Source organism: Gymnoscopelus microlampas (genome assembly GCF_963454915.1).
Source record: "Gymnoscopelus microlampas genome assembly, chromosome: 8".
NCBI classification, from domain to species: domain Eukaryota; kingdom Metazoa; phylum Chordata; class Actinopteri; order Myctophiformes; family Myctophidae; genus Gymnoscopelus; species Gymnoscopelus microlampas.
The window spans coordinates 5,062,888-5,083,467 of NC_139945.1; the positions used below are offsets into that span (position 1 = coordinate 5,062,888).

Genomic DNA, 20,580 nt, shown 5'->3' on the forward strand with positions numbered 1-20,580 from the left:
AAACATTGTGCTAATACAATTTGTGGATTCTTAAGGGATATACGGCCCATTTTGTTTGAGTTTATAATAATAGATTTTTTTTCCATCTTTAAAATTCCCCTTACAATGGTTGTATATCTTTATTTACTCATTTAGCAGACATTTTATCTAGAGCAGTGGTTCTCAAAATGGGTCCGGGGACTTGAACTAGGGACCTTCTGTTTCCCAGCCTCTCTAACCATTCAGCTCTGACCGCCCTAACTTTATTTGTTTATTCACCTTATCTTTTTCCAACCATAATTGCAATAGCACAGCAGCTGCCAACACTAAATCTGATTGTGACATATCTTGCCTCCGGGCTGATTCCCTTTGGTATAATTTATTGTCACCATACAAAGGTTACCACAACCTTGTATCTCTGTTCTCCACTTTACTTTTACTTTTATTTATTTTTTATTATTATTATTATTCCTTATGGACCTCGTTAAGATCACACAATGTATTTTTCAGTGGAGCCATTTCCAAGATAGATTTTTTTTTAAACATTCACATACAGTACAGTTAATAAAGTAGGCCTACACTAACATAAAAACAAACAATAAAAGCAAGAAATTGGTGTAAAAAATACACATAAAAAGCACCTATAAAACCATTTATACCATTGACTTAATGTTTCATTTACTGGTTAGCAGTGTTGTGTGATGTGTTGTAAACATGTAGATCTGCTTTTTTTGCAGTCTGTTCGCCTATTCTGCCCAGAATAAGGAAACTAGGGTACATGTGGATAATCCCCCCCCCTCTCTCCTTCAGCTCTACAGAACCAGACCACAGAGTTGCAGAATCCCACGGTTCCCGTTTGGCTTCGGACGTCTCCTCCTCCTCAGTGGGTCGGTTCTCCTCCAGACCGTCTCCGGTGACCCCCAGCCTCGCGGAGACACCTGGCCCGGCCGCCATCCCCCCTGGCCCGCCCGCAGACATCCTCCTGCCCCCCTCCGCTTTCCGCCCGAGCCTCAGGCGTCGCTCCCCTTCTCCCGTTCGAGCCTTCCCCATCGCCTCCATGCCGGCTCCTCCCTGCTCCTCCCCACCCCCCACCTCTGGTCCTCCCTCCTCCTTCTCCCCTCGAGGATTCACCTCCACCCCTACCGCCGTGTCCAGAGCGCCTCCTTGTTTCTCCCCTCCGCCCGCCTCACCGTGCAGAAGGAGCTCGTCCATGAGGAGCCTCCCTCCGTCCTCTCCCACCCCCTCCTCGGCCTTTATTCGCTCCTCCTCCCAAATCACCAGGTGCTCCTCGGTGAGGTCAGCCCCTCCTTCGCCACCACCCAACCTTTCCTTCTCCTCCCCCTCCTCTTCGCATCCTCGCGGCCTCCCCACCTCCTCTCCCTCTCCTTCTCCCACCATCTCCTCTGTGTTCAACAGGTCTCTAGCCGCCTCCTGTATCAGCCAGTCCATCAGTCAGAGCATGGCTAAAAAGAGCGCCACTGCCCGGCAACAAGGTGCGCCTCAAACGACAGGCGACCAATCGTCCTCCTCCTATTCGCCCTCCCCCTCCCACGTACGTCTGCGCTCTCCTTCTCCTAAAGCGGCGACCGGCCAGCGTACGTCCAGCGTAGCCACTCAGAGCACCGGCCACGCCCAGCCGGGGGGCACCGGTGACGGACACCGGCAGCCCAGGTGTCCCCCGACTTCCTCTCCTCTCCGCTCGTCTTGTCCTTCTCCCTCTCCGCTCCCGGTGGAGTCGCCGACTCCCTATCGCTCCCTGCGCTCCCCGTCCCCCTCGGTGCCCCTCCCCCAGTACCAGCCTCCTCGCCCTGGGTCCTCCTACTACCCCGCACCCACTCCCTCCTTCCTTCACTCTAAATCATCTGCCGCCCCTGACTCGTCAAGTTTCGCCAGCAACAACAACAACACCAACAACAACAACAGTGCTAACCTGGCCACTTACGCTGTGGCCGGTAATGTGAACAATAGCATAAATAGCGTTAATGGTAACCTAGCTAACAGCGGTTGGTCGGTTGGTCCGAGAAAGCCGCCGTTAGTCAATGGCATTGCTGGCGCTAATAGCGCGTTCGCGACTGCGACACAGCAAGCTCACGACCCGCTGTGGTCCGGGTGTCACAACCGGGTGGCGCGGCCGTTTTCGGCGTCAGAGCCAAGCTCACGGGTTCAATCCCCGTCACCGTCCCCCTGCCCCTCCCCCTCCCCGTTCGTCGGCCTCCTGTGCTCCCCACCGCCTCTCTCTCCGGCACTGCAGCGGAATTACTCCGCCCCCACTGCCGGCAAACCTCCTCACCCCCGGAATACGCGGGGGCTGGCGGGCAGCGGGGGTGCCGGTACCCACAATCCGTTGGGGCTGACCTTGGAGATGCCCCGGGTCTCCTCGATGGGCTCCGCTTGTCTGAGCCCCCCCCTCCTTTCCCCGCCCCTCATCGGCGCTTCGGTGAACGCCTGGACCAATAACGTGGCGGCGCCTCAGCCTCGCAACCCTCACCTCCCCTTCCCTCCCACCTCCTCCTCCTTCGCCTCGCCCACTGCTGAGAACCGCTCCTCTTTCCACGCCTCCTCTTCCTCTTTCTATCCCTCCTCTTCCTCTTTCCACCCCTCCAATTCCTCTTTCCACACCTCCTCCTCCTCTTCTTCTTCCTACGCCCCTGTGTCTCTGCGAGGTTCCAGAGCCTCCTCCCCATCTCCTCCCCCTCCTGGCCTCAGGTCCCCTATCCGCTCCTCTCGCTCCTCCGATATCACCTCTCCGAGCTCATGGGGAAGGAGTCTGACTTTCTCCCCCGGCCTGGCCGAGAGGCCCCCGAGCCCGGCCCGGAGCAACCCCAGCGCAGTGCGTCGCTCCTGGTCAGAGGGCGGACAGAGGTCCCTCAGCTTCGGGGGAGGAGCATTGGAGGAGTCCGTTCTGACAGGCTCCAGGTAGGCCTGTTATTACGCTATCGTCTGATCACAATTATTTAAGTTAAACCGCAATTATTTGAGATAAATCACATTTCTTCGTCGGAAGTTGCGTCAGAAATAGCAAAAACAGCCAACTGAAAGTATTGCATTATTAAATATATGGCCGGTTTTGGCCATTATTGGTACCGGTCATCGTCAGTCATAAGGGTTATTTGTCATGTCTGCCCTGTATAATTTTTGGCCTATAAAGGCAAATCACAAATGTAGTGTCTAGTTTTGATTTATATGTTTCAATGTTCAGTGTCAAATGGCAGACAATTAAATTGTTAATCTTAATTATTTGTAAGACAATTAATTGTCAACTCAAATGTCTTGATTGTGACTTCCCTAGCTCCAGAAGCAGCCTCCAGGGCCGGCCTCCGAGCCCCAGGTCCGGCCTCCAGTCCCCGCTCTCGCCTAACAGGCTCAGCCCAGGGAAGGTTGCCCACGGTGAGCAGCATTTCACCAGCGGACCCTGGCCAGACATCCGAGAGCTCCTGGTCAAATACGATGGAGCCAACAGCCCCGTTAGAAGCATCACCTCCCCCGCTCCCCTCCAAGGTGATTATAGCTTTTCATTTTTCATTCGTATTTCTTTTTACATTTTGTATTGACGTTTTGTTAAAAAAATGTGTTGATTTGTTTTTTAAGTGGGTTTGCTAGTTAACCTTAGTTTTTAGTCGTTGAAAATTTTAGTTTTAGTGTTAGTTTGTTAGTTTTGGGGTAGTCGGGGCGAGATTCAAAAAGCTAGAAAGAAATAGCAATAATAGCCCATTTACAAGCTCAAAACTTGTCACGATGCAAGATTATGAGCTTGTAGATCGTCTGTTTCCGCTATCTTTGAAGATGTTTTTAAATTGTTGAAGGCTTAAAACTGACACAGCTACAAAAATGTGATGATTCACCCAAAATACTACTTTTTTATTTCACTTAACTAAATTGTTTTCTCAATTCTAGTTTTCATTATTGCGTTATTTTAAGTATAATAACCCTGCTTCTCTCTCCTGGCCAACAGACTGGGCAGACCCAGAGTTAGAGGAGGGCCTCTGTCGGACCCAGCTCATCTGTGCCTACGTTGCTCGACCTCCACAGAGCCCCGCCCCTCCCCTGGCCTCCCCGCACACGCTCCTCGTTTCTCTTCCGCCTCAGCACCATCAGCTTGAACCGCAAATCCAGCTCTATTCTCCCCTGCCTCAGCAGCACCACCAGCCCGGCCCACAAAGCCAGCACCACTCTCAGCACCACCAGCCGGGTCCACAAACCCAGCACCACACTCAGCACCACCAGCCCGGCCCACAAACCCAGCACCACACTCAGCACCACCAGCCCGGTCCACAAACCCAGCACCACACTCAGCACCACCAGCCCGGTCCACAAACCCAGCACCACACTCAGCACCACCAGCCGGGTCCACAAACCCAGCACCACACTCAGCACCGTCAGCTCGAACCACACATCCAGCTCCATTCTCCCCTGCCTCAGCAGCACCACCAGCCCGAGCCTCAAACCCAGCTCCGGAGTGCTGCCCCGTCTCCGGCGCCCTCCTCCGAATCGAGAGCGGCAGGGACCGCCCAGCGGTCGAGCTACGCCACCACGGTCAACCTGCAGATCGCGGGGAGCGGCCGCATCACCTCGTTCAGCACCGCCCAGGTCAGCCTGACTCAGACGCTGCAGGGCGGAGCGGCAGGAGGAGGCGGGGTGGAGGGCCAGGGTCACAGAGGGAGGAGGGTCAGCGTCAACGGACTGCTGCACCTCTCTGCGACCCCCTCTCCTCCTCCTACTCCTCCTCCCACCCTCTTTCAGCAGAACTGCAGGAGACTGTGAGAGAGAGCGAGCAGCATGTGTAGAAAGGAGTGATCATTGCAGACAATCAACATGCGTATTGATATAGACGATCAGCTTGTGTATTGATACAGATGATCAGGGGGAGTGAAGAGGGTCAGCATGTGGGTCCAAAGGAGACGTGGAGACCTTTGATGGACACAGAAAATGTGCTGTAGGGACTAAGTCTTTTTGTAGGCCGACCCGGCAATTTGCAGTGGAATTTTAAAAGAATATATATCTGTATTAAACCCAGGCTTTTGATAATCACCCGTTTTGTTCAGCAAGATAACCTCCACACATCAACACTCTATTTAAAACAATTTTTGAACCGCACCTTCAAAATATATGGTTATTAGCAGGTGTAATTTGCGTATGTCGTGGAACAAAGTGTGAAATGCTCTTGTGAAGCTCATGTCTACCACAGACCTTATTTTCTACATAAATCGAGAAAGGCATTGAGTGATCTGACAAGGGAACCCATTTCTAAGACAGTTCTGGGTTTTAGGTTTTACTTCAAATTGTCAGGAGGGGGAGAAAAAAAACTAGAGTGGGATGAAATGTAGCCTGAAGGAGAGAGAGAAGAGTGCAATATTGGTGAAAGAGAGATGAATTGAGTTCATTTGTAAAAGATGGCAGAAGTTTGAGACATTGCTCTACCTGGAACCTGAAAGGAACAATAAAAGCGTACCCGTAACGTGGATGAAAAACAGTCTCTGGCCACTTGCAGTAACGTGGTGTTCAAGGATCTGACTGCCAACTGTGAGGTTATGCATACTGTGACCATACACACTGTCAGTTCCACACCACCCCTTGATAATACGACCTGATCAGTTCAGTTGCCTGATGCATATCAAACTGGGGGTCCTTGAAATTCAAACGGTTGAGAGCCAGTTTACTGTGAGGAAATCCTGTGCCATGCCACGCAACTGTATGACTCTCCTCTTGGTCCAGTGGGATGTGTGTTTTGTGGGCTGGACACCACAATGTCATCCCTTAAAGAGGCCTACATGTATACCTGGTGCTGGTGCTTCATGTCATATTGTGAATGCAAACAATTACCTTTAGCAGTGACTTCTCTTTCCCACTTAAACCCTATTGTATATACTTCAGCGACCCCTCAAGGGTCTATACTAGGTTACTCGGTCACCTCCTTTTTCCCCAACCAAAACTCACCAAATCCCTTCACCGACAACTTATGAGCTTGTACTGTAGATCGGCTATTTTTGCTGAATGTTTGACAGTTTTCGCCCGAATGTTCACCTGTTTCGTTCCATGTTCACCTACTATTTTGACATGCCCAGAACGGGGGCACTAGGGTTCATGTGATTAAAGATAAAACTCTTATTTGGTAAACGTAATGTAATTTTTCAGGCCTAGTTGATATGATGTCATCTCTATAAACCAGATTTTGGAGGTTAATTATGTATGGACTTAACAATAAAGTCAAAAACACACATTGTACAAACCCTCTAGATTTAGTCAACTAGACCTGAGTTGCCTCTGTACTTGGACCGTTTTTTCCCTGTCTACAGTACACCCAATCTGTTCGCAAAAAAACGTGTTATGTTGCAACGCGTTGTGAGCTTGTAGATCAAGTTGTTAATGATATCACACTCCAACAACAGATCTGACAATCCAATGATGGTGATTCAGCTCACAGACTTGCATACTAATTCATGAACAGTTCTTTTTCACAATCCCTTGTCTGGACTTTTTTGTAATTCTACAGAATCTTCATGGATTATGGAATATATCTATTCAAAGAATGATTTGTATCGTCATGTCTTTATGCCAGTATGCCAGTATAAACCAGGATGGGATTATGAACACCGCTCAGCCTGTGTCAAGGACTGTTATTTTTTTTTAAAAACAGTACCTTTCCAAACTGTCCAACCAGTGCTGTATGTAATCAAAGTTGCTTCGTATTATTATTATTATTATTATTATTATAGTTTTAACTTACAGCGATGTCTGGCTAGTAGTAGCCTGTTTTAATGATTAGCATGGTGATAACTGTGGTTATTAATACTATTATCCTTTTACAGCTTCTTGAAACTTATTCTGTTTTATTTGTATTTTATTGTTTTTATTTATGGAAGTAGTCTTATTCTCTTTGGCACTTAATATCCTTTATTATTAATGTCTGTATTTTGCACAGTGTCCTCAGCTCTCGTGTGTGTGCGTGTCTCTCTGCGCGTGTGTGTGCATGTGCGTGTGTGCGTGCGTGTGTGTTCTACAGGACTTGTCTGTTAAGTTCTCCTCGACTTCGGACCAATCATTCGTGTCTGTCTTCCGTATTGGGTTGGTTTCTATAGCAACTAGTGGTTCCCCCATCTTTTATATGGTTTGTGTTAATTAATGTCAGTTCCGTCATTTCATTGGTCAGAATTTAGCAGGCGTTTCCCACCCTGGGTGTGATGTAAGCGCAAAATGCCGGTGTGAATATTTGTCAGGACTCAGGAGGCTAAATGAAATGATCCAAACCCTGTTCATAGAGCCCTCTTTGGTGGGCGGTAGAAATGTGATCTCTCATGTCATGTGGGAAACCAGGGTTTGACAAAATGTGGGATTACACCTTTAACGACTTGAAGCCTATAGCATCTCTGTTCTAGGGTAAACATTCAAGTTTAAGGTTTAAAGTTCTAATCCAGTCAGTCATATTGATCATGATGTGATTGTAATAATTCTATTGTGTATGATGTGCTCATACTGTATGTACACAACCACCCATACAACATAATATTCTAAAACACACAATAACAGTTTTTGTTTTTTGGTCACTCAAACAGGTGACCTACACGCTTAAGCCCCAGTTATGCCCTCAGCTCACTTGCATATATCGTAGTTTTTTTCTGATTTTTTTTGATCATTCTTGAAAACCTTTGAAACCTTTGGGAAATTGTGAAAATGTGTGAAATCTTGATGAAAAGGAAAAAAAAAGATCTGGATGAAATTATAATTTTTGTGGGGGGAAAATAACTTGAACATCTCGAAAGTATTGTTAATGATTTTAAACATTTTGAAAATGTACGTTTATAATCACATGCCCAAAATAGGGACACTAGGTTTAAAGTGGTTAGAATATTTTGGGGATAATATGTTTTAAGTGATCATAGAGTGTGTGTCATAATGTTTGGTGTGTGTGTGTGTGTGTGTGTGTGTGTGTGTGTGTGTGTGTGTGTGTGTGTGTGTGTGTGTGTGTGTGTGTGTGTGTGTGTGTGTGTGTGTGTGTGTGTGTGTGTGTGTGTGTGTGTGTGGGGGGGGGGGGGGGGAGAGCTGTCAGTAAGGGAAATGTCAAGACTTAATGCCAAAACTGTTGGAACAAACAATGAAATGTAAGGACAATTAAAATGTGTGTTTCACAGCTTTTAACACAATGCTTTATGACTCTTATTTCTGCCTATTATCATATGTGTGACCACTTAACACCCTGTCAGGCAGGAACCATATCCTGAATTTCCATTTCATATTTTTACGGTGTTTCTTTCTTCATAAATTAATGCCATAATGTCGGGTGGAAACCTCATATGTCCAAAACTGTTACTTTTCAGGATTCAAATGCAAAAACAGGAAAAGTAGCAGATCTACAAGCTCGAAACGCGGTGCAAGATCTGGAGGGGGGGGCTACCATACTTTATACTTTGGCTATTGAAAAATTGCAGATATAGAAGCTTTTGTCTAGCTCAGGGATAGGGTACCACTGGCGAGAGTGCCGATAAACAATGCGGCCCCCCAGAGTGAGTGTGGACATTTAGTGGCCCTCACCATCTACAAAGTTGCCCACCCCTGGTCTAGCTATACAAGATTTTGCAGTCACTTGGTACAATCCTTTTCACTGGACATCCTTTTCCTGTCACAACAGCTCATCAGTCTTGCTGCTGTGTTTGCACATTTGCTTTGGTTTTTGGTTGATTCTTTCAAGTGTAAGGCAGCTTTCTTTTTGTTTTCTTATGATTTGGTTTAGTTGGTTTTCTGTCTGGTGGCTGTGCTTGTGTTTTTGCACAGTTCCTGAACCAGCTGGGTTCAAGGGGTGATTTAGACAATTATTTCTCTCTCTCTCTCTCTCTCTCTCTCTCTCTCTCTCTCTCTCTCTCTCTCTCTCTCTCTCTCTCTCTCTCTCTCTCTCCTCTCCCCCCCCCCCCCCCCTCTCTCTCCTTCCCCCCTCTCTCCCCCCTCTCTCTCCTTCCCCCCTCTCTCCCCCCTCTCTCTCTCTCTCTCTCTCTCTCTCTCTCTCTCTCTCTCTCTCTCTCTCTCTCTCTCTCCATCCCACCCCCACACGGCCACACACAGTCACACAGATTATGCAATGGTTGGCTGTATTTACCTGTCGGTGTCACAACTACAAGTGGGCTATAGGTCGGTTGGCAGTTTCATTTTCATTTTAAGTTCAGTGTGTGTTGCTGCCCCGTGGGATTAGGCTACGGTAAGTGTCTTATCCTTGTGTGTCTTCTATAGTGGCCTATTTTGCCAGGTAGCCTGTAGCCTACTGCAAGATTAGTTTGGCCATCTGCCATCATAATAATCGTCATTCACATAATGTACATAGAATGTAAAGAGATAGTGCCTCAAGAAACTATGGATCCCATGAGGTAAACCAAGAACCTATATCATCAGTCAGACAATACATCAGTTTGAAACTATAGTATATGAGGTAAACAATGAGCCCAGCATCTGTTTAAATAACATGCATTCTAAATTACATTTTTAACATTGTGGTCAACAAAACAAACCAATCGCTGGCATCAATCGACAGGGACGTGCACAGATAGACTCTAGGTGGTGCTACAGCACCTGCCCTTTGCCCTCTTGACCAGAAGTGCCCTTTTGAAAAAAAGGGCACTTCAGCAGGGGTCTTCAACAGGGGGTCCTCAGAGTTACTGCAGGGGGTTCCGCCAAATCTTTATGTGATATGATTTTTCTTTTTACCATAACCACTCGAAACCTAGCATCCCTTTTCTGAGGAGAACTTTAGACAAAAGTAGCAGATCTACAAGGCTTCTAGATCGGCTATTTTTGGCAAAGAGGTATAGGTGTAGAGGGAAAAAAGAGCAGACCAAGTAAACAAAAAAAAGTATAATTTACTTGAGCACCTGCCCCTCAAAATGTCTGTGCATGCCACTGTCAATTGAGACAGAAGGTGGCAGGAAAGGGTAGGGAGAGTGAACTGCTAGTGGGTGAGGTGGAGTGAAAGCATTGAAGGCCAGGCGTGCTGCAGCATTCAGGCTCATTTGGAGGGGCTTCAGTGAGCATGTCAGGAGGAGGCCAGTAAGGAGGGAGTTATAGTTGTCAAGTTTTGAGATGACTGAGGCCTGGATAAGGAGCTGAGCAGACACCTGGGTGAGGAGTAAGGGTCTATCCTTTGAATATTATAAGCTTAAACCTACAGGAACAGTTAGGCTTTACAAGACTATGGATGGATCAATGGTTTACGATTACACCTGATGTATTTGAAGGCGTTTACTGTATGTATAATAGGGGACGCTAGCGCACGCGCACACACACACACACACACACACACACACACACACACACACACACACACACACACACACACACACACACACACACACACACACACACACACACACACACACACACACACACACACACACACACACACACACACTCACTTTTGCATTCAACAACGTCTGAGTAAATTAGCCACTAGTCTACAAGTCAGACTGTGTGTGAGTGTGAGTGTGTGTGTGTGTGTGTGTGTGTGTGTGTGTGTGTGTGTGTGTGTGTGTGTGTGTGTGTGTGTGTGTGTGTGTGTGTGTGTGTGTGTGTGTGTGTGTGTGTGTGTGTGTGTGTGTGTAAAATAACAATAAACCCTATACAATAGGGTTTATTGGGCTTAACCCATTAAGACCTGCGACCGATTCTACAAATGCCTTCTAAAAATGATATCTCACCTTTTGAAGATATAACATTACACATGAGAAATGGAGTGAAAGAGTTTAAAATAGTGCCACCTGAGCAGATGTATTTAAAACTGTGGCTATAATATGAGTAAGTCAAGTGCCGATGTCAATATGTTCAAAATAAATGCATTCATAGCATTCTATTCAGTCACAGTTGTGCTAGTGAAGTTTTTGTTTTCAGCTGGTTTAAAACTTTGCAGCTCAGCAGCTTCACGCAATGTTTCCATTTTCAGCTTTCTCTCGCGTACCCCGTGCAGTACCTCCGCGTACCCCTCGGGCACTGTTTCTCAATGCCGGGTCTGGGGACCACTAGGGGTTCAAATGGACCTTTACGGGTCTCTGAGGGGATTTATTAACACTGATGACAACAACAAGCACAAAGCCATAATAATAACAAACAAAATCATCTGTGCCTGGTGGCTCAGCTGGTTGGTGAACTGACCGGGTGCAAGGCCTGGGTTTGAGTCCCATCATGTCTTAACCCCTAATAGCTCCCAACTAAGCACTCATTATGACCATCTGAGCAGCCAGCAACTGGATTAACTCATTTATTGTCATATTCCATGGCGATTGGCTATAATTATGGCTTCTAAAGTTTGCGGGCCTTTTTCACAAAGAACGCGGGCCCTGACGGCTGCAACCCACGACTTACTCAGCCCTGGGTAGGCCCAGCCAGGTGGAGAAATTAGCTTTTTTCTTCTGTTGTTGTTGGTATTCCTTGCTGGTTGTTCCCATCCTTACCAGTTTTTCTTCTTTCTTTTTCTTAGTAACTAACAGCTATCTCGGCAAGCGTAAACTGTTGTTTGAATTCCAATCGGGCTTCAGAAAATCCCACTCCACTGACACATGCCTACTGTATTTGACCGACTACATCAAACGTGAGGTAGACTCGGGCAAATACTGCAGCATGGTCATGCTGGACCTCCAAAAGGCGTTTGACACTGTAAACCACTCAATTCTACTTGATAAGCTGAGGGCGATTGGTTTTGATTGCACCAATCACTAAATTGGATGAGATCTTACTTGGAGGGTAGAGAGCAAGTGGTTGACATCAACGGAACCATGTCCTCATCCCTCCCGGTGAGCTGCAGGGTTCCTCAAGGCAGCATTCTAGGGCCGTTACTGTTCCTACTATACATTAACGACATGAATTCTGCCTGTAACTGCAAACTGTTCCTGTTCGCTGATGACTCTGCACTCCTGATCTCGGGTGAGGACAAGTTGCAAGTTGAGGAAGCTCTCAGCTCTGAACTCTCAAAAATCCATACCTGGCTTACGGATAGACCCCTTAACAGACGACGTCACACTGATAAGAACCAGTATGCGTGCAACCAGTATGCGTGCAATGAAACCCATTCTGTCAGGTCTCGCTACGACGCGCCTCACTAGCCAACACACAAGAGGGGGTTGGGGTGTGCTGAAACCAGCGTACCCCGAAACAACAAGTTGGGAATTGATTGCGTGAAACAATCACCTGTGCGTCCAGTCTCAATGTTAGTAAACAAATAATTGGTCTATAACCAATCTTGGAACTCATCGCCAAATAAAAAAGGAAAAACAGCGCCCTCTGCTGTTTTTTACTATTTCACTTAGCTCTGGGGGGAGCAAAATGGAGCACCCATGTGCAAGGAAACCGGGGTTTTGGTCTGCCTTCAGCTTTTCACTTCCGGTGGTGCGACTATGTTTTCATTCCCACTAACAATATTTCTACACAGAACACTATAACACCACTTCTCCCAGAGAACATGGATCGTTTTGGTTATAAGCCCACTTGTTTCTATGATGAAAGAGCAAGTTAAAATGTGACTATCTTTCCGTGGTTTTGTCTGCTCCGAGGACACTATTGTTAAATGAGTTTCAGTTTGTTTCTAGTGGGGAAGGATCGGCAGACACGTAAATCCCGGCCACTACATTTGATTGGGTAAAGCGCGGCCTGCTTCCTGATCTGAAGGCACGCCCACTTGTAGGCCAGTGCGTACACGATATGACGAACCCCCCCGACAGATTCAAGCGGAGAGCAGAATCTGTTCTTGAGAGATTAACCGATAACAAACTGTCACTACACCTTGGGGAAAATGAATCCATTCTCTTTGGGACGAAACATTCCCTCAGTAAGATGAAGGTAAATTACTTCAAGGTCAAAGTCGATGACACAATCATCTCTAGCAAAGAAGAGATTACCTATTTGGGATGTATTCTTGACAAATACCTGACAGGTGAAAGCATATCAACAAAGGTGGTCAAAAGAGTAAACCAGAGAACCAGATTTATGGGCAGAGTTTCCTCTTTTGTCAACCCTCAGGCCCTCAGGACCCTCTCAGGGGCCCTGATTCAGCCCCTTTTTGACTATGCTTGCTCCTCTTGGTACACACCTCAGTGTCACTGAAGACTAAGCTTCAAACCTCCCAAAACAAACTGATTCGACTACTGTTATAAAGTCCCAGAGACACTGCAAAGCAAAAGCAAAGTTTGTTGTTTACCCAGGGTGTCGGACTAAGTACGAAACTTGTTTCCAGCCGGACCCTGCATGGAAGCCTTGCTCAAGGGCTATTCAGCGGTGATTCATGATTGATTTGATGAATTGGGGAATCGAACTAGGGACCTTCCGGTATCAAGGCCGCACCTCTAACCACTAGGCCACCGCTGCCAGGCGCGCTCCCAAAGCGCGTGCATGAGCGCACCCCGCAGGCACAGAACGGGAGCGCGGACGCACCTGTCAATCATTAGTGACTCTGTATTCACCGTGCCTGCAGAGGAGTTCGTCTCCACGGCGACGGACTCTTTGTAGTATTATTATTATATACCCCTTTCTACTACTGACCTGTGTGCGTCATTGAACAGCCGTGAGTTGTGCTTTATGTTTTATATATGTTTCACCATTATTATGGCTGGCATATTGTGTTTAGAGTGACTTTGTGCCACGGTTTGATTGCCATGTTATCTATGTGGAATGACGCTATTTTGGTTGATGTTTGGTTCATTATAGTTTACATTTACTTATAATCTTCCTACATGCATAATCTACCTGTATTTATTTATGTATTTGGACAAAGAGGGAGTTTGTAATGTGTCTCTATTTTAGCTCCATGCTTGGATGCTCTGTATTAGTGCTAATCACTTGATTACTTGTTGCCAACACCTGGCTGCAGTAGGCCTCGTTAAGGGTCCCCTTTGATGTTGCTGCTGTGTGTGTGATTACCCTGTTTAGCCTATTGACCCATTGCCTGTGTTTGTTTCATCATGTTTGTGACTGATGCCATGTTTAGTGCAGTATGCAGAACTGACTGTATGTACCCCTGATTTATTTCAGACCACACACCCAATACCTGTCCTGTACCTGTGCGTATCTGTATGCTGCCTAGCTCCGACGGAACCTCTCCCTCCGCTGGAGCTATACAGCGTACAGCGGAGGGAGAGGTTCCGTAGGGGCTATATGCTGCCCATACTACTAAGCCTTCAGTAAACAGCTTAAACTCCCATTTGCCTCCTCCTTTGTGTTCTGACCGACACTCCAGAGCGAGTACTAACTTTGACCTTTACCAGCACCTATCCCTTTATTTCAACTACTTCTCGGACTGGGGCCCATGACCCTCCTCTCTCCCACTCACTTTGCCAGCCTAGGCTGGCTCAGGGTGGAAGACAGGGTTAAACAACTAAAATGGGATTGGTCTTCAAAATCGTAAATGCAGATTTGCCCGAAATGCCCCCTATACCTAGCCTGACACTCAGCCTGAATTTTCATTTTGTTTCACTCCATTATTCAGTCTGAAAGCCCTCTCAATGCAGCCGATTGCTAAGATGGGGGCGTGGCCAAAGTTTTTTTTTTCAAATACTTTTTGGCGATTGGTTCATACTGGATTATCCCGATCCCGATTCGTCGATCAGATTTTCAACCGAGGCTGAGACCTCCTATGAGAGCGTCACCAGACCAGAATCGCCTGAACATATTCTTTTAATGGACGTGGCTAGCGATTCACAGGCTGGAGCCAGGCTACCCTATACCCGCATATCTGTCTAAATACCTCCAAAAAATTAGTGACACCCACAGTCACGAAACTAGAGGGAGCGTAAACAACAATCTGGTACCACCCACCCATAAAACAAACATGGGCAAATTCTCCTTCTACAGCACGGTCACCAAGGTATGGAATAGTCTAACCCCATCCCTCAAAAAATGCAGTTCGCTGGGCTCATTTAAAACAGCCCTAAAAACTCATCTTTCTGGAGGCCATAGACCCCTTAACAGACGACGTCACACTGATAAGAACCAGTATGCGTGCAACCAGTATGCGTGCAATGAAACCCATTCTATCAGGTCTCGCTACGACGTGCCTCACTAGCCAACACACAAGAGGGGGTTGGGGTGTGCTGAAACCAGCGTGCCCCGAAACAACAGGTTGGGAATTGATTGCGTGAAACAATCACCTGCGTCCAGTCTCAATGTTAGTAAACAAGTAATTGGTCTATAAGAGGTAGTACCAGTTTCCCGGTAGACAGACGACCCCCCTCCCCTTTTTTTGTATATATTTTTTATTTTTCATGCTTTTTTTTGTACAAGTGGTATTTTTTCTCTGTATTTTCATGTTGTTGTTTTTTGGTCGGACCTTTTAGACAAAAGTATTATAAATGTAACTGTGTTGTTTTACATTCTTTTGCCTAATAAAAATTTCAATCAATCCATTTCAATCAATCAAAACACACACACACACACACACACACACACACACACACACACACACACACACACACACACACACACACACACACACACTCTATTGCATTGTTATACATACATTGTCATGATGTGTTCATCAAACATTTTGACAAATCTTTTAATATTTCGATAACTAAGAAGTGAAACGGGATATTCTGCATAATGATTACTTTTACTGTAAGTACTGTTGCACCGCCACCTTTCTCAAGTAAAACTTTGTGGGATTGCTACTGTTCATTATGTAACAAATAAACTTCTTCCTCCAATACTGCTGTGTTTGAGCAAAGTGTAGGGGAGAGAGAGAGAGAGAGAGAGAGAGAGAGAGAGAGAGAGAGAGAGAGAGAGAGAGAGAGAGAGAGAGAGAGAGAGAGAGAGAGAGAGAGAGAGAGAGAGAGAGAGAGAGAGAGAGAGAGAGAGAGAGAGAGAGAGAGAGAGAGAGAGAGAGAGAGAGAGAGAGAGAGAGAGAGAGAGAGAGAGAGAGGGGGGTTCCTAGGAGGGAGGGAGGCGTATTGTATTCTCATTGGTCAAATTCAGACATATCTGCCTTTTTTTCTCCACTGTTGGATCATCCTCCCACACCGTTGGAGCTCATCAGCTGAAGACTCCCTAATACAAGCTATATATTATGTCGGTTCATCGTTTGTCAAATGAAATGCTAGTGTCCTGTAAGTCCATATGGGCTGGGCTTCCTTTGGAAGCATGACACTTTAATAAAGTATTTTTTTACAAACATCGTTCTTTCCTTTTGTTCCAGTTTTGGCGTTGGAGGAGCATTTCCCCACGTTTGAGGAATGTCTGTAGCCTGCAGGCACAGATAAGGTTCAGGAGTGAAGAACAGAGACTGCGTAAGGTATTTTTATTTTATTCATTTCATTTCATTTCAAGACTATGCTGGATTTGGACAGGTTTTCAGGAAACTGGAAGAATAGAGATAGAAAAGCAAGGAAAACAGGATAGAAACAGGTCAGACAATGAAAAGTTCATAGTAGAGTGAATTAAAACATGTATACTGTATATGCTTAAACAGGCAGTCAAATATGCCAGACAGACAGACAGACAGACAGATCGATCTTAATTCATCACTTAGTTGACTGGAGTCCCCCAGGGCCCTATACTAGAAACCTTACTGTTTTGGCTCAACAATAAATGTCTTCGCTGACGATAGCCGATCTAGAAGCTCACAGATCTGCTCAGATTGACACCCTAGTGATCCCAGAACCGGCTAGTTTTCAACCGGCAATTTCAGCTAAAGCCCTCCCCACAATAACATAAAACAGGAAAGACACTGGTATAGAGCCCTGACCATCCGCTCGACCATAATGGGTTTTAAGTGGTTAAACAACATATCCTTCTTCTCTCCCAAGCTTGGCAAATGAAATGTGCACAAAGACACAATATTTGCATAGAGTTATTTAGATAATTTAATTACAGCTTTTGTAGTTCACATTGGACAGGAGATGGATGGATGTATGGATGGATGTAGATAGATTTGTTCACTACCTGAAAGTCTAATATATCCCCCAGGCTATAGGGATATCAGAGAGAGATAAGTATACCGCTTCTGTCACTTTTTAATCGTCAATCAAACTTTTTTGATTGATTTGACATATCAAACGATATCAAATTGATATTAGATCGATATCGGTATGAATAAATCAATATATATATATATATATATAATAAATAGGTCAACGTTTTTTCCCGCTTTTTAACGGTGTCTTTCTTTAAATAGGGGAGTCAACCCTAAATATACTGACTGAAAAGGTGTGAAAGGTGTTGAAAGAGTTAAATAATAATAAATACCTAAAACAATAATAAAATTTAAAAAAGAAAGATGAACTTTTGGGGGTCTGGTCTGAGCGTTGAGTTTTGTGTGTGTGGTGTGTCTATTTATAGCTGAAAACTAGTGTGGCTTTACTGTGGAGTTAATAATTAACTGCTCATGTTTTAACATGTTTGGTGTAATCAGCTGTGTGATTCCCATAGCTCATGAGAATGACGATACACTTTGTCACTTTGATAAAATAAAGAGTGTGACAACACCTAACGATAACTTCTTCATCACCGTTCTACTCACGCCAATGCCACCGTAGTCAGTAGACAGTGGATATACTGGATAATATCAACACAAAAGTTATAACAATAAACACATTCAGGGACGTGCACAGATAGACTCTAGGTGGTGCTAGAGCACCTGCCCTTTGCCCTCTTGACCAGAAGTGCCCTTTTGAAAAAAGGTCCGGGACCCCTAGGGGGTCCTCAAGAGTTACTACAGGGGGTCCGCCAAATCTTTATGTGATATGATTTTTCTTTTTACCATAACCACTCGAAACCTAGCATCCCTTTTCTGAGGAGAACTTTAGCCAAAAATAGCCGATCTACAAGCTCACAACGCCTCGCGCTGCGAGGCGTTGTGGGCTTGTAGATCGGCTATTTTTGGCAAAGAGGTATAGGTGTAGAGGGAAAAAAGAGAAGACCAAGTCAACAAAAAAAAGTATAATTTACTTGAGCACCTGCCCCTCAAAATGTCTGTGCACGCCACTGATAACAATAAACACATTGGATCACGTCCCTATCACTAGGACGGATCCAAATGCAAAGACAGAACAAGATGTGACACAACGGTGACATGCCAACCGGACGACAGCACAGCGGCGCCATCTTACTGTGTCTGTCCTCCGTCTGCATGTGTCTGTCTGGGCTGGTCCCGGACGCACAGGGGCACTGTCTGTGGGGCACTGAGGAGACGTCCTCGCTGGTACGAGACTTCAAGGAGCAAATCAAAGGCAAGGTACAGTAGGGCTTCTTATGGTCAATCTGTATTTTATTTATTTATTTTTGTACAAATACTGGATCAGCAATATACAGGGTTGCATTTGTTAAATAAACAAAACAAACAAATAAATAAATAAGAGAGGGGGACAATTTCTTAATCACTTAAGCCTCATGTACTTTGTTGTATGACAAATAGCTAAAATAGCTGATCCACGAGATTTTCTTTCTTAGAAAAATAATTAAAAACTTTGACAAATCGTGATACATTTGGAAAATTTGCCCAAAATAGGGACACCAGGGTTAATATGCATGTCTAATTACATTGTTAAATTGTGATATTATCAAACATAAATCAAGTAGGACTTTATTTGTCACTTACTTACAGTATAAGTACAAACACCAAAGCAACAATACAATACAATACAATACAATACAATACAATACAACAGCAGGGTAATAGTAATAAAAGGATAGAAAGTTGAGATAAACCATAAAAATAAGGATTCAAAACACTGGATGTGATAGAAATAAAAGTTAGCGTTGGGGTCTTGACCTAGATACAGGTAAAATACATTATCTTTAAGTAGCAGTGTCAAAAATGTGCAAGTACAATGTACAGATGCAATATTTTATCCTTTAGCAGCAGTGTCTCTCTAAGCCTTGAGCCTGCAGAGACAGGAGAGAGCTCCCTGTGAAGTGCTCAGCCGGAAGACCTCTGTGTATACAATATATTCATGTCCCTTGACAAGACGCTCTGGGTTGTGGCAGTGTAGAACACTTTGACGATATTTTTCTGACACATTGAATTTCTTCAGCTGTGTGGCTTTCTTTGCGGTTTTGTTTCTCCAAAAAAATAAAAATAAAAATGAAAAGGGTAATTGAAAAAACACGACCCCCTCACGCATTAGAAGGACAATATCAGTCACCAGAACCAAGGACGGGTGTTTTCAATGAGTCTAACATGGTTAAAATGGAGTTTGAAGTTACAAGGGGGTTTGTATAGGAAGTATATCTGATAAGATGTATATCAAATATCTAAATATTGCATCAAGCAACTTAAAAACTGTCTGGGGTGCTCACAAAAGCCTGAGTAGACGTTAAAATGTCAAACATTTGAGAGTGAAATATCCCTTACATGTGGGGATGATTGGATGTTGCGTTCATGACATGATGGCATTTTTGGAGGCAACTGCAGGAAAATGGTATGGAGTACCATTTGCCAGGGTATTTATTATCAATATCCCGTTTGACAGCCATTGTCAGATGACTCACGATAACATTATGTACCTAATTTGGAGAAACAAATAAGTGGCCTTTGTAGCACTAGTGGTGCCCTTGATGGTTGTAAGTGAAATTACTTTTGGCTCTGCGTTGTGTAGAGGCCCCTCAATATGTGATTAAAATTTGGGGGCTTTTTTTCTTTGTAAAATGGGCCTCTCCCGCAAATGTTTTAAGGCAATCACAGCCAATCGGACAGGCATATTCATAACATCTGAAAGATACTGATCACATGCCTCCAGAGATGATGTGTACCACTTTGTGTGAGTTTTGAAATTCTGTAGCAGTAGTACTAGTAGCAAAAAGTGTGTTCTGAAGAAAACGCAAAGTAGTGGAAAATGTGAAAAAAAGACTGTCAAGGAAGAATCTGGTCGCTTCACATTTTGGCCTATAACCGTAGGTAAATTTGTTCTCCAAATGGATTCCTTGGATCATGACTCAACTCCCCACATAGACCCATTTCCGCCTGACCATATACATTTTCTGGATAGGCAACCAGGGCCCTATTTCACGAAAGCAGGATTAGGGGTTAAGCCTGGATTTAACACGTATCCTGGCTTAATTTAGCCAGAATTTGCGATTAATCAGTTTCATGAAAGCTGAATTATCTTGCCAGATTAGCTTAGCCAGTTCAAATTTTGCGGGTTTGGGGCGGATTCGGTCACTTTCTGGGGGGCTTTTTGTCACTTCATTTCAGTTTTAGGGTTAGGATAGGGTTAGGTTAGGGTTATGTTGTTTAATTCTTATTTTTGCCTGATTTTACCGATTTATTATCAAAAAATGAATTATAAAAAAATACAATTTCCAAAAATATACATTCATTTTACATAATAAATTAAAGCTTGACGTTACATTTCAATTCAGTTTTATTGAATCGCTTTACAACAAACATTGCCGCAACTGCGGCGCTTACAAGCATTCTTACATTGCTGTCACACAAATAAAATTCACAGCATTTTGTAAGAGTTCAGCACCACCACTGTCATGGACAGCGATCATGACATTTTTGGAACCCACTTCAAAAAAGGACTAATGAATGAACAACACTCACTGTAGTTAAAATAATATAATTAGTAGGGGTGGGACGATATGGGTACCTCACGATACGATATATATCACGATATTAGGCCCACGATAACAATATATATCACG

At 44.8% G+C, this 20,580-nt stretch overlaps 2 protein-coding genes across 2 annotated transcripts in view; one reads left to right on the forward strand and one right to left on the reverse strand.

Annotated features, from left to right (window-relative positions):
* LOC311050092 (uncharacterized protein) overlaps positions 1-8,009 on the forward strand; it is a 121,139-nt gene extending 113,130 nt beyond the window's left edge. The window contains exons 23-25 of the mRNA XM_084064058.1: positions 790-2,895; positions 3,269-3,477; positions 3,932-8,009. Of these exons, the coding sequence (XP_083920184.1) occupies positions 790-2,895; positions 3,269-3,477; positions 3,932-4,740 (3,124 nt within the window). The 3' untranslated portion in view covers positions 4,741-8,009. The remainder of the gene's footprint in view (positions 1-789; positions 2,896-3,268; positions 3,478-3,931) is intronic.
* Positions 1-20,580, reverse strand: part of triap1 (TP53 regulated inhibitor of apoptosis 1) — a 311,612-nt gene that overhangs the window by 262,256 nt on the left and 28,776 nt on the right. The gene's annotated exons all lie outside the window — the stretch shown is intronic.